At 45.4% G+C, this 15226-nt stretch overlaps 1 protein-coding gene across 1 annotated transcript in view; it reads right to left on the bottom strand.

Moving 5' to 3' along the window:
* IFT27 (intraflagellar transport 27) overlaps positions 1 to 15226 on the bottom strand; it is a 104450-nt gene that overhangs the window by 47070 nt on the left and 42154 nt on the right. The window contains exon 2 of the mRNA XM_040359443.1: positions 6581 to 6660. Coding sequence (XP_040215377.1) covers positions 6581 to 6660 — 80 coding nt within the window. The remainder of the gene's footprint in view (positions 1 to 6580; positions 6661 to 15226) is intronic.

Raw genomic sequence — 15226 nt, 5'->3', positions numbered from 1 at the left:
TTAAGAGGAAGTTCCAAATTTGGGTGGAACTCCTCTTTAATTTTTCACCAGAGAAAGGCAGGACCTCTCCTCCCCATGGGCCGTTCTCAGTGCTGATGAAAACTCCCTCCCTCCCAGCATCGAGTCACCTATTGAACAGCAGAACAAATGCTGCAAGTTTTCAGGATGATGAGAAAGACATTTAATTTCACAGTTCAGCAGTTTACTTACATGCTGAGGACTCGCTCTCCGCCCGCTCTGCTCTGCTCTCCGCCCGCTGACGCTGACTCTGCCCATCCAAGGTATCGGCTAGGCATCGGGAGCATTTGTGCGAGTACAAGTACTTCCGCAAATGCTCGGTATCGGTACAACCCTACTTTATATAATTATATATATATATATATATATATATATATATATTACACACATACATACATACATACATACACACACATACATAATGTAACATTTACATCAGTTCTTGCCCTCAAGGAGCTTACAGTCTAAAGTCCTTAACTCATATTCATACATACACATACTAGGTTAAGTTTAGACAGGAGTCATTTAACTAACCTGCATGCCTTTGGAGTGTGGGAGGAAAGCGGAGTACACGGAGGAAACTCACTCAGGTACAAGGAGAATATGCAAACTCCAGGCAGGTAGTGCCGTGGTTGGGATTCAAATTGATGACTTTAGTGCTGCTAGGCAGAAGTTCCAACCACTTAGCCACTGTAAATGAGCATTGATCTTTTTTTAGAAGTAATTCCACGCATTTTACTACCACAGATGTTAATAACCTCAGACCCGTGCTATAGCTGAAAGACGGCTACAGCATGGCTCTCTTGTTCTGGGAGGGCGTCCTTAGATGTCCCCCCAGAAGCATGCCCCCCCCCCCCCCCCGTGCACCCTGGGACACGCTTTGTGGTCGCTGTGTCCTTTGAACCCAACTAACCACAAATCGCGGTATAGGGCCAATCACAGTGGCTCTTTACCATGTGATTAGCTGTGTTCAGTCACAGTTGATCACTTGTAAACAAACGTGCCAGTTATTGGCATTCCTTTTCTCATGCACTGTCACAGCATGAGGAGAGAAGAGCCAGTAACAGGCAAGTGTGACAGGGGACATTTACTCCAATAATCGGGGCACTCAGTGCCTCTTTATCAGTGCAGCCTCATCAGCACACATCAGCGAAGAAGAAAAATAACTTTTCTCTTATCGTCCATGGACGGACACAGCTCCTTAAATCTTGACAAGTGGGACGTCCCCAAGAAATGTTATTTTCTTTTCTTTGAGGAGAGCCTTTCCTATAAAAAGGGGGGCTTCTCCTGTAGGGGTGGACCCTCCAGTTCCCAGGGTGTACACCCACTCTCCCAATTGCGGGAACCCCTGCTTGTATGGATCTAACTGATTGGAGATCCGAAGCATTGACCCGTTTCATGTTTACCATGCTGGGGTCTGCCTTGCGGCCTATTGTGGCCCCTATTCTGGGAACTCAGTTACTCACTGAGTGAGCATTTTGTACCAGACTGTGGAGGAGCGTCGGCTCTCTCCCAAAGTTTTTAGGCTAGCGGACCAGCTGGTCCAGGACCTTGTATAAGTCTGGGATGCTTCACTGGATGCCGCTCCCTTGATATCTAGGGCTTCTGTTTCAGAGATGGTTTAAGCCGCTTCCTCTGGTTGGAATGCTGATCTGCTGACCAGGCCTCTAACATATGCCTTGGTGGATTTACCCTTCAGGGTGGGAGGCCCTTTGGGTCCTCGCTGGATGACATTATCAAAGATGTCACTGGAAGGAAGAGCTCTCTCCTCCCTCAGTCCTCCAGGGGGAAGGTGCCCCGCCGTCGGCCGGGTCCTTACTTTCCCACGCCAAAGCGGTATTTTCGTCAGTCAGGGTACACAGGCAAACCCTCCCAGGCTCAGATGGGGGACTAAAACGCCCCTAGGTGCGTAAGCTGATCACACCAGCTACCAAACCCGCCAATGTATGTAGCCTTCCTCCACCCGTCTCTCTGGGGTGGGAGGTCAGCTTTGCAGGTTCACAGCTTGGTGCACCTCCCTGCTCACTGACCAGTTGGTCTGCGAGGGGGTCTCTTCGGAGTACAAGATAGGGTTCCTTCCTATCCACCGAACAGGTTTTTTCCCTCGTGTCTACCTCTTCTTCTGGCTCGTCGGTCTGCCCTGGGGCAGTGTGGGACTTGCCAGGTTGCAGGGGGAAGTTTACCTGTCCTGCAGGACGAGAGGTTTGAGGGTTTCTATTTGAATCTGTTCTTGGCAAAGATGAAACAATCTTGGGCCTCAAGCCCTACATGCCCTTGTGAACGTTGGGTAGTTGCACATGGAATTCAGGTGGTAGCTGTGCTCCATCCGGGGGACTTTCCGGCGTTCCTTGGACATCAAGGACACATACATGCATGTCCCATTTTGTGCAAGTCACAGAGTTTTCTGTGCTTTGCGATGGTGGAGGAGCACTGTCAGTTTGTGGCCCTTCCTTTTGATCTGGCATCAGCACCAAGAGTTTTCACAAGGGAGCTTGCACTTATCCTAGCTTCACTGGGCCTGCAAGGCTTTGCCATTGTAGCTACTAAGTCGACCTTTTTCTGAGAGCAGTTTCTGGCTCAGAATTGGTGGCTATGGCTGTAGCCATTCAGACCCTCCGAGAATTCGAGTGGATGTTAAACAGTTTGGAGTCAGTCCTGGTTCCGAATCAGCGTTTGGAGTACCTAGGGTTGACCCAGGCTCCTCGCTGGCGAAGATTTTTCTTCCCCTGGGGAAATTGCAGACTCTTCAGTCTGCAGTGAAGGTGTTGGCATCACGCAATCGGTCATCTCCCCGTTTTGCATGCGTGTCCTGGGCCTGTTAGTAGCCTCCTTCGAGGCGGTGCCGTATGCCCAGCTCCACACTTGTGCCTTCCTGAGGGAAATGCTGTCCAAGTGGTACAGTTGTACAGAAGTTATTTTTCTTCTTCGCTGATGTGTGCTGATGAGGCTGCACTGATAAGCAGGCACTGAGTGCCCTGATTATTGGAGTAAATGTCCCCTGTCACACTTGCCTGTTACTGGCTCTTCTCTCCTCATGCTGTGACAGTGCATGAGAAAAGGAATGCCAATAACTAGCACGTTTGTTTACAAGTGATCAACTGTGACTGGACACAGCTAATCACATGGTAAAGAGCCACGGTGATTGGCCCTATACCGCGATCTGTGGTTAGTTGTGTTCAAAGAACACAGCGACCACAAAGCGTGTCCCAGGGTGCACGGGGGGGGGGGCGTGGTTCTGGGGGGACATCTAAGGACGCCCTCCCAGAACAAGAGAGCCACGCTGTAGCCGTCTTTCAGCTATAGCACGGGTCTGAGGTTATTAACATCTGTGGTAGTAAAATGCGTGGAATTACTTCTAAAAAAAGTCCGGTTTTATATTAATTTTGGCAACAAAAGACACAGTAGGGCTTATTTTCGGGGTAGGTCTTACCATGTAATGTGTTGTCTTCTCTCCCCCTCTCCCTCCCTGCCTGTCAGGAATCCCCAGTGTGAACTGAGTCTTGTAAAATCCTATAATCCACTCTATTACAGTATTATATAATATACAATGTGTGCGTTTCTGTAATATAATTGTGCCAAATACCTTTGTTATAACGCCCCTCTGCGCTTCTGTGACCCGCTGGAGCTCTCCTCCCCGCAATTATATTACAGAAACACACACACTGTACATTATATACTCCTGTAACAGAGTGGATTATAGGACTTTACAAGCATGTTAAACTAGGGCTCATTTTCGGGGTAGGGTTTATATTGCAACCCTCCTGGAAAATAACGCTAGGTCTTATTTTCGGGGTAGGTCTTATTTTCGGGGAAACACAGTATTTGTGAATAGGGTCTTTACAGATTAGCCAAGGGAGAGTTAGCAAGTTCCCTGTGATTAACTGTGGGTGGGAAGACCTATTCAAAACAATGGGAGGCTGACAGCGCTTTAAGATATTTACAGCCGTTTGCATATAATCGAACATACAGCGATTACCTACAGATGCTCGTCCCTGGACACAGACCGCTGGTATTTGCTGCCTGACCAATTACATGTGGAAGGCCACGAATAGCTGCTGTGTGAATGGGGCCTCAAACCTCAATTAGAATTCTATATCTAGTTCTGGAGACCTTACTTACAAAAAGATAATATAGACTTAGTCCAGAGATGGCCAACAAAAATGGAGACCAGTCTGAGGGATAAAACATATCAGTCAAAAGTATATCAAGACAGATTGCAGAAAATTTAGGAAGTATCATTATAGTTTAAAAATCTTTGTTAAATCCCCTAAGGGACCAAGAAAATAGCAGCTGTAACTTTCTAATTTTATAAATCCTGGATGCCATGATGTGTGTGGGAATAAAAATGAGGAGAGTGAAACGTACCACCTTCCAGTCATGTGGTGGTGGGTTCCAAATTGAACATGGCTAATAAAGTGGGTTTGGCTTCACAGCATATAGTGCAGTGTTGCACCTTTCCCTTTTTGTTTTTCCGTTTTCGAAAAAAATAGGGCAGACTAGTACACTGAAGAACAACCAAGAGTAAAATAAGTCATATCATTGGTATCAGTGTGAGAAAAGTAAGCCCAACTGTTGATGTCAGTGTGATAAATTAAGCCCTACATTGTTGGTGTCAGCAGTAGCATAATGATACAGATCTTCGGTGCCAGCGGCAGATAGAATAAGCATTGGCATTCAGTGGTTACTTACCTGAGATTTTCCATAGATTTGTTACCGTACTGCCACCCTGCATCTGCCAGGAATACACAGTACTGTCAGATAATCACTCCACTGCTATTCTGGATCCTGCATGACAGCCTGGGACATTAACAGTGCAGGACAGTGTCCAAAATCGCAACACTGTCCCACAAGACCCAGAACATGTGGCAACTGAGAGCGACTGTACCTACTGTATTTGTGGAAGATGTTGGGGAGGCAAAGAGTTTATCTCTTTTACAGTAAGGCTTCTCGTTTTTTTTTTCTGTTTACTCACAGGCACTTATATTTGTAGAATATGCAGAATTCTTAAGTCAGCCATACATGGATCAAAATTTGTCCGGATCAGCAGGGACTGGCCATATTTAGATCCATGTATGGGCACCCTGGTTTTACTCAAGTCAGTCGAGAAACAACCAGCCTGTTAGTGCCACCGGCTATAGATGGCAAAACAAATCATTGTGTTCTGCTGGTAAGGAGCTACAGTAGCGCTGCAGGAGGAATTCCCTCACCAACACTGACTGTGTTGATGGGGTTATCAAGCAATTTTCTTTCCTTCTATCTGTTATGTCTGTTAGGTGGGGTGGGGTGTAATTATAAAAAGAGTGTTCCTTAATGGCACATCCTTACAACTGCTTTTCAAGGTGCTGTTATAAGGTTTAATAGTGATCACAGTTACATGCTAGGCATTAAAAACATCTGTATGCACTATTAAAGGTTATTTAAAGTGAACTTATACTGAGAGACGTCTTGGTAGGTTTGTAGTTGTGCCATACTCTTTCCATTTTCAGATGATGGATTGAACAGAGCTCCGTGAGATGTTCAAAGCTTGTGTTTTTTTTTTATATAACCCAACCCTGCTTTAAACTTCTCCACAACGTTATCCATGTCCTGGCTGGTGTGTTCCTTGGCCTTAGTGATGCTGTTTGCTCTCTAACAAACCTCTGAAAGCTTCACAGAACAGCTGTATTTATACTGAGAGATTAAAGCGGAGTTCCGGCCACAATTTCACTTTTTAAATATAAATACCCCTGTAATACACAAGCTTAATGTATTCTAGTAAAGTTAGTCTGTAAACTAAGGTCCGTTTTGTTAGGTTGTTAGAGCATTTAGACACTTTATAAAATAGAAATTGACTGGGGCCATCTTAAGTGTGGGCATCATGAAGCCAGACTGTATGACTTCCTGGATTTCAGCCTTGCAGATCTCGCACATGCTCAGTGCTGCACAAGCAGTGTAATAGGTTTCAGATCAGGTTTCAGCACCTGTACTGTCCAAGTCACATGATTCTTCGAGACTGGGGAGTGCACAGACTCCTGGAAAGTTACACCCACTACATTCCCAGGAGTCTGTGCGGTGTAGGTTAGGAAGCTTAAGCACCTAGGTGCAGGAAGTGGGAAGATTAACTATTCTGCCTAGCAACAACACTTTGAAGGCATCTAAAAAAAAAAAAAAAAAATTCTTAAAGGACTAATGACATTTTTTTTTAAAACTACTGATGTAATGTTATATTTATGGGTGGAACTCCACTTTAAATTACACACAGGTGGACTCTATTCACAAATTAGGTGACTTCTAAAAGCAATTGGTTCCACTAGATTTTAGTTAGGGGGCTGAATACAAATGCACGCCACACTTTACAGATATATATATATATATATATATATATATATATATATATATATATATATATATATATATTTTTTAAATGTTGAAACCCATTTATCATTTTCCTTCCACTTCACAATTATGTGCCACTTTGTGTTGGTCTATGACATAAAATCCCAATAAAATATATTTACCTTTTTGGTTGTAACATGACAAAATGTGAAGAATTTCAAAGGGTATGAATACTTTATAGTCTTACCATAGTGTAGTTCTTCTGGAAGTGGCTTCCATCACTTCGAAACAGCTGAATCAGTGTGCTTTTCCCAACTGTTGAGTCACCTGTTTTCGAAAAACATACAATTGTCAGATCACATTATAACCTCCATATTATAAATCGGCAACATCAATACTTTTTGCTTGTAAAAAAAAGTATTTAATCACTTATTAAAAACTCCACTTGTCCCAATAACTTGACTTCAGAGCCCAGTTTGTGCTTCTTTAACCGATTGAGGACCGCCGCGCGACGATATACGTCGACAAAATGACACGGCTGGGAACAAGGGCGTACATGTACGTCCCCTTTAAGATCCCTGCCGTGGGTTGCGACCCGGTCCTCTTCTCTGTAACCGTCCCCACGGGAACAGCGGACACGATCGCCGCCGGTGTCCTGCGATCGGGTCACAGAGAGGAAGAACGGGGAGAGGTAAGTGTAAACAAACCTCTCCCCGTGCTTTCTAGTCAGACTGTCACTGATCGTCTGTTCCCTGTCATAGGGAACGACGATCAGTGACGTCACACGCCCAGCCATGCCCCCCCACAGTAAGAATCACTCCCTTAGGGCACACTTAACCCCTACAGCGCTCCCTCCTGGTTAACCCATTCACTGCCAGTGTCATTTTTACAGTAACCATTGCATTTTTATAGCACTGTTTGCTGTAAAAATGACAATGGTCTCAAAATAGTGTCAAAAGTGTCCGCCATAATGTCGCAGTCACGATAAAAAAAAAATTAAAAAAAAAAAATCGCTGATCTCCGCCATTACTAGAATTTTTTTTTATAAAAATGCAATAAAACTATCTCCTATTTGGTAGACACTATACATTTTGCGCAAACCAATCAAACGCTTATTGCGATTTTTTTTTACCAAAAATATGTAGAAGAATACGTATCGGCCTAAACTGAGGAAAAAAAAGTTTTTTTTATATTTTTGGGGGGGATATTTATTATTGATTTTTTTTCAAAATTGTCGCTCTATTTTTGTTTATAGCGCAAAAAATAAAAAGTTCACAGTGCACCAGGTCTTCTTTTTATTCTTTAATCTGCAGCATTCTTATTAGTTTATTTGTTGGCTTTTGTGTATTTTTCTGGCATTGTGCTACATCCACTTCTGTTCAGTTAGACCCCTTTCACACTGAGGAGTTTTTTAGGCGGATTCTCCGCCCGGTACCTGACTCCAGTCTTCAGGTGCTGAGATGCGAGGCCTTAATATAGGCTTACCTGTAGGTGCTGGAAATATCTCCTAAATCTACATGTGTACCCATGCGTCAATGTCTTTGGCGCATGCGCACTTTAGAAAGGGCACGATCGTGCCCTTTTTAAAGGGGTCATGTCGTTACTGGCGGCTCCTGCGTGGGAGTGACGTCACGCGACTCTGGCCAGTCACAGAGCCGGAGTCCGTGGCCCCCGGAAGGAAGAGAGCTGAAGATGGACACTTCCAGCCAGCAGGGACATCGCAGGCTTCGGTTTCAGGTAAGTGACACATAATGGGCTATTATGCGATGCAAAGTAGCCCATTATGCTTTACCTTTGCAGGGAAATAGAGGAAGTAAAACCCATTAGGGTTTACTTCCTCTTTAACTACTACCTGTCCAGCGACATACCAGTAAGTTGGATTGGAGGAGCGATATCTGGGTCATCACTGCAGCAATGATCGAGATATAATTTTTTAGCTCCAGCGATTCTTCACAAAGTAAAAGTAATCCTAGTGACTATGAAGCCCCCGGATTACTTTTACAGGCAGTGCCACCAGTGCAACTAGTAGCATTCAGCTCTTGGGATACAGTGAGAGGGATGGATGTCATTCCTCCCACTGTGCAAAGTCAGAAATTGGAAGCAACAAGAATTGTGTTGCTTCCAGTTTCAGTCTGATGTAAACAAGCCATTACCAGCTTGAACAAGCATCTGATCAAACCGATCTTGGTTTGATCAGATGCTTTGGAGGTCAGATACAGATCTCTCCATAGATCTACAGATCTCTCATCCCTTGTAAAATAAATATTTTTTTTAAAGCTATAGTGTACATTTTTTCTAATTTTTAATAAAAAAAATAAAAAAAAATGTTTTATTTTTTTTAACTACCCCCCTCTCCTTCATGCAATTGTAAACACACAAGTTGTGTAAACAGCAACAAACCTGCATTTTGTTTTGTGCCAGGGACAGGGTGTGGTTAAAGGGGGCACCATTAGGCAGGCTGTATGGGGCCCCATAATTTGTAACAGAGGCCCTGTCCCTTGTAATTGTCACTGCTATGTTTGTTGAAAGTTTCATTCCTCTTTCACCTCGAATAATCTTCAACACCTGTGATCTTCCAGAGCTCTAGGGCTTTATACAAGCTGCTGAAGCTGTCACATGCACATGTCTGACTATAGTACTGACTATGCCCGCCCTTTCCACCTGATCTTCCATTCATTAAAGCCGTACTCACACTCAATGGGGGAGGCAAACTTTCATTCATCCATCCATCCTCTATTCAAAGAACCACCTTTGCCAACTCATTGACACGTTTCACCTTGTATGGTTGTAATACGAGTGTCCACTCTTCCCCAGGTTCTTTAATGAGGGTTTCACCTCTGAAGGTTTGATCATCAAAACTTACTGCAAGTTTTTTTTGTTTTGTTTTTTCTAACCTAAAGCTGGGTATACATGTTCAGTTTTTTTCATTCAACCAGCAAGATAGATCCCCACATACCCACAATGTGTGGTGTGGGGATCTCATCCAGTGTGCTATTGTACTCTGACAGGGGCACTCCCAGCCCCCTGAAATAAGAATGCTGGTTTTCCAGCAGGATTGTTTAACAGAAGAATCGGCTTCTGTTGAATAGACAGATGTACATATATATATATATATATATATATATATATATATATATATATATATATATATATATATATATATATACACACACACATACGGGTGTACTGGGCTTTAGTCCCCAGTTAACCGCTTACGGACCAGCCACCGCAGTTATACTGGGCAGGTTGGCTCCACTGTGCGAACCGTCGTAGCTGTACTTCGGTCGCTTTAAGCGGGCTAGCAGGTGCGCGGGGGTGCCAAAGCTTGTGACCGGCGGTTGCGATGACAATCGGCCGCCTGCCGCGAGCGATTGCGGGCACAAGAGGCAGAACTGGGACGTGTGTGTAAACACACAAATCCCTGTTCTGTTCGGAAAGGCAGATCGTGAGTTCCTAATAGCTAGGAGCCACGATCTGCAATTTACTCTAGGTCAGTTCCATCCCCCTACAGTTAGAACACAAATTAGGGAACACAGTTAACCCCTTGATCGCCCCCCTAGTGTTAACCCCTTCCTGGCCAGTGAAATTTTTACAGTAAATCAGTGCATTTTTATAGCACGGATCGTTGCCAATGGTCCCAAAAATGTGTCAAAAGTGTCCTATGTGACCGCTATAATGTCGCAGTCCCGATAAAAATCGCAGATTGCCGCCATTACTAGTAAAAAAATATAATAATAATAATAATAATAAATGCTATAAATCTATCCACTATTTTGTAGACACTATGGCCCAGATTCAGGTAGATTTGCCCATTAGTTGCACATGTGAAGAGCAGCTGATTTGCTCTGCGCTGGGGCAAATTGGAAAGATTGCCACCTGATTCAGGATTCCTTTTGTCTGCTAACTTGCTCCTTTGTAAGGCAAAAATCAGGGCCTAAGGCAGCGCAAGTGAAAGTGGGTGTGCCCTATGCAAATGATCTTTTTTCCACTCAGCAGTGGTTTGCGCCTATTTTCAGGGCAAATTTTGCCCAACTGCTTGCACTGATTACATCCTGCTTGTTCCACCCCCCCCCCCCTGAGCAAGGTAATTTTGCCCTTTTCTGCCCAAAAAAAAAAAGAGGAAGGCTAATTTTGTGGCAGTGGAGATGGAGATCATGCTGGCGGCACTGACGCGCCATACTGCTGTTCTGTATGGCGCTGAACGCCAAAATACTACCGTAGCCCAAAGGAGGGCAATATTTGAGGCGATAACCTTAGACATCAATGCCCTGGGCTTTGAGGACCGGACTTGGATGGACATCCAGAAAAAGTTCACGGACATGCGGCGTTGCGTCCGGGACAAAATTGTCCTCATTAAAAAGCACAGCAGGGACACCGGAGGAGGACCAGCCTGTTCTGTGCGACTCAATCCGTAGGAGGAGGTCATCTCTCAGAGTCTAGCGCTGGAGCAGGTGGAGGGACTGCCAGGCTATGACTCCACTGTTGGGGACTTGTGGACTGGTAAGTTTTTTGTTTCTCATATCTGCTGTGTATCATGGGAGGGGGTAGAAGTGAACATATGAGGGGGTAGAAGGGAACATGTAACAAGTTTTTGTTTCTCATATCTGCTGTGTATCATGGGAGAGGGTAGAAGGGAACATATGAGGGGGTAGAAGGGAACATGTAACAAGTTTTTTGTTTCTCATATCTGCTGTGTATCATGGGAGGGGGTAGAAGGGAACATATGATAAGTGTGTTGCTCCAGCAACATTTTTGTTTTGTGTCATCCACAGATGTTGATGTTGAGGCTGGGCCGTCGTCGGCTGTAGGGCGACCCACGCCATCCCCAGAACATCATGGGGTGCAGTCAGGCCCTCTGCAGATCCTGGGCATGTTGGTGGAGGAGGATATCGGCCAGAGTCCATCTAGGGAGGAGGAAGTGGTGGAGGAGGCCGTTATCCTCAATCTGGAGGAAGCAGTGTCCCTCCAGGAGGATCCCACCATCCCTGACCGACCCACCACCCCCCGACCATAACATCATCCCCCTCCAGGGCAAGCCCCTCCAGTGTCCCTCCCTCCAGTGTCCCCCCCTCCAGTGTCACTCCCTCCTGTGTGACCCCCTCCCCTTCTGCTCCCTCAGTTCGTGCCCCAGCCTCTCCTCCAAGGAAGGCTCTTTCTAAAACTAGGGGTGTACCCTCCAGCCTCTGTGAGGGTCTGCAGGAGGAGCAGGTAGGGTTGCCACCTCATCCCTTTAAAACCGAACACATATGAATTACACAGGTTCTGTGGCTGATTTAATTTAGATAAGGCTCCACTTGAGTTCAATTACCACCTTAATCAGCCACAGAACCTGTGTAATTCATATGTGTTCTGTTTTAAAGGGATGAGGTGGCAACCCTAGGAGCAGGCCCGGCAGACCCACCATATAGGGGAGATGGTGGGAGACCTGAGGCGGGTGGCGGACAGCCTGGCATCCTCCTCCTCCTCTGTCCAGCAGGCCCTCACCCACCATGCTGACCGGGGGGACCGACAGAATGAGACCTGGAGGATGTTAGTGGCAACTGCGCAGCCATTGTGACCTGTCTGGACAGCAGGATGCCACTGCATTATTAACTTCGGAGGTGAGCAGGTTGGCAGGTGCGGTGGAGGCCAACACTGCTGCTGTGCGGGAGGAGGGGAGACTTACCCGACGGCAGTTGAGGATCACCACCACATGGCAGATGAGGATGTTGGGACAGACCAACACCGTCCTCAACCGCCTGGCCAACGCCATGGAGGGCTTGCAGGCACCACCTGCCAGGAGAGATGAAGTAGGGGTTGATGTCCCCCCCCCTCCATCCCCACCCCATGCTCCACCACGGCGTCTGAGGAGCCAGAGCCGGGGCACCCTTGGGCCAAGGATGTCCAAAAGAAAAAAAAAAAATTGTGACCATTTTTTTTTTTTTTTGTGGCTCAGATTATGAGCTTGTTTTTTGGTTATGCTCAGATTTTGAGTTTTTTTTATTTTATTGATGCTCAGATTATGAGCTTTTTTTTATTTTGTAGCTGCCCCTGGCATGTTGGCACACAGATGTGAGATCCAGAAAGTGTGGGTGCTCTGCTTGTTCAGCTCATCCGTCTTGGTGCTGCTGTAGTTGCTCTCCAGCTGACCTGTGGCCATCTGTTGCTAACTTGCCCCTGCTTTTATAAAGTGCAAATTTGCCCCGGCCAAACAGCTTGCGCGCTTTGGGAGCAAAATGCTCCTCACACGCGCAAGTTTATGAATCAGTGGCAGTTCCTCATTTGCATATTTGCTGAGGGAAAACCATGAGAGCGCAAGTTGCTCCCTGAGCAAAATTGCCCCTTGCAAAAATGGCACATTTCAGGCTTAGCTTGCTTTCTGGGTCACCCGCAAATTTGCCTGGGAGCAAATCCGTACTTGCGCGGCACAAATCACACTTGCTCCCGCGCAAGTCGTACCTGAATCTGGGCCTATAACTTTTGCGCAAACCGATCAATATACGCTTTTTATGATTTTTATTACCAAAAATATGTAGAATACAAATCGGCCTAAAAACGGAGAAAAAAATTAGCTTTTTAAAAAAATAAAAATACATTGGGGATATTTATTATAGCAAAAAGTACAAAATATTGTGTTTTTTTTTTTTTTTTCAAAATTGTTGCTCTTTTTTTGTTTAAAGTGCAAAAAATTTTAAATCACAGAGATGATCAAATACCACCAAAATAAAGCTCTATTTGTGGGAAAAAAAAGGACGTAAATTTTGTTTGGGTACAGCATAGCACGACCGCGCAATTGTCAGTTAAAGTGACGCAGTGTCGAATCGCAAAAAATTACCCAGTCATTGGGCAGCCAATTCTTCTGGGGCTGAAGTGGTTAAGGTCCCTCAGTACTGCAACTTCTAGGTGCTGAGGACTGCTAATCCAGTACTGCAGATGCTTTCTCGCTGGTCGGTCTGCTGCTTATAATGACAGACCTACTTTTCTGGGTTCTGGCGGAGCCTGCCACTGAACCACCAATAGGAAGCGTCAATGCCATACAGGTGACCTGACAAAATAGGCAACTCGGCAGAAAATCGAACCACATCACTTCCGCTTTCTTTAAACCATCAGTAAATGCCAATTTGGACACAACACTGGCTACCGAATACAGTCCAGTAAAAGAAAATGTTGCGGTTTTCACAGCACAGCGGCTAACAAGGAGAAAGTTGTCGCCACCTCAGAGGCGGACATTTTCTTGGTTAGTTTCAGAGCGGAGTAACAATCTCTGCTCATATTATTGTGCACCGGACTCTATTCGGTTGCCGTTGATGTGTGCAAACAGCAATTTGTGAAAATAAACAGCAGTTAGTCAAAATCTGCAATTTATGATGGTTTAAAGAAAATGGAAGTAACGCGGGTTGCTCATTCTGATGTGGACCCCCAAAGAAAGACTCCACCAGAAGTAAACAGAAGAGGAAAGCAGACTCAGGATTACAGTGCCATGTGACTGTAGCTTTAAGAATGTAAAAAAAGGCACTTGGATTTTTTGTTTTTTAATACAGTGATTAATTAAAGGTGTGTTGGTGCTTGCATTTGCTGGAGGAATGTTAGACAAACTGTATATGGCAAAACAATCCAACCCTAGTATGGAGCTGGGCTGTTTACATCATGGATTAAAGCGGTGACCTCATCAGTGTTGTTAAAGTGGGTGTAAACTCTCGTTTACAACTTTATGCTACAGGTAAGCCTATATTAAGGCTTAAAGTGGAGGTTCACCCAAAAAACTTTTTTTTTAACATTAGATTGAGGCTCGTTTTGTCAAGGGGAATCGGGTGTTTTTTTTACAATCGAAGCAGTACTTACTGTTTTAGAGATGCATCTTCTCCGCCGCTTCCGGGTATGGGCTGGGGGACTGGGCGTTCCTACTTGATTGACAGGCTTCCGACGGTCGCATACATCGCGTCGCGATTTTCCGAAAGTAGCCGAACATCGGTGCGCAGGGGCCGTATAGAGCCGCACCGACGTTCGGCTTCTTTTGGCTACTCGTGACGCGATGTATGCGACCGTCGGAAGCCTGTCAATCAAATAGGAATGCCCAGTCCCGAAGACCATACCCGGAAGCGGCGGAGAAGATCGCTCTCTAAAACGGTAAGTACTGCTTCGATTTTAAAAAAACTACCCGATTCCCCTTTACAAAATGAGCCTCAATCTAATGTTAAAAAAAAAAATTTGGGTGAACTCCCGCTTTAACTGTAGCTAACAAGGATATCTCCTAAACCTGCACGGTTTAGGAGATATCCCTGTATTTGCATGTGCTGACGTCATGTGGCACATGCTCATTTAAGCCAACTGAAGCAATGGCACTATGTGCCGCTGCTTCAGTTGTACTGTGCCGTTCCCGCGCACATGCACGGGAGTCACGTCATCCGGCTCCGGCCAATCACAGCGCCGGAGCCGCGATACGTGGAAGTCCCTGCGGGACAACATGTGTGGCGGCCGGAGGGGGAGATGTGGATGGCTGCGCGGGCTTCGATCGGAGGTATATACTGCACAATGAGCTAGTATGCTATGCATACTAGCTCATTATGCCTTTGTCTTGCAGGGTCTCTTTTTTTTTTTTCTTGAGGAGGGTTTACTTCCTCTTTAAGCTACTTTACTGTCTATTCAGGCTGATGGTGAGTCCTTGAAGTGTTAAAAATCCCCAGTGATATGAAAACTGTCATTATATACCCTTTTGGCTGATCTGTATACCACCGTCACTGATAAACTGCACAGTTTCTCCAGTGCTGAGAGTTCAGGTAGGAGGAGATTTCCACTTCAGCCTGTATACACGCCCACGTGTGTGATGCCAATATCATGTGACCTGGTTAGCTCTGAGAACAAGTCAATTATTCTCTCCAGCATAAAAGATACAACTGAGCATGTGCAGGTCGGC

This window comes from Rana temporaria, chromosome 7 (genome assembly GCF_905171775.1).
Source record: "Rana temporaria chromosome 7, aRanTem1.1, whole genome shotgun sequence".
NCBI lineage: Eukaryota > Metazoa > Chordata > Amphibia > Anura > Ranidae > Rana > Rana temporaria.
The sequence above is the reverse complement of the archived record's forward strand: the minus strand, read 5'-3'. Positions and strand labels throughout refer to the sequence as shown.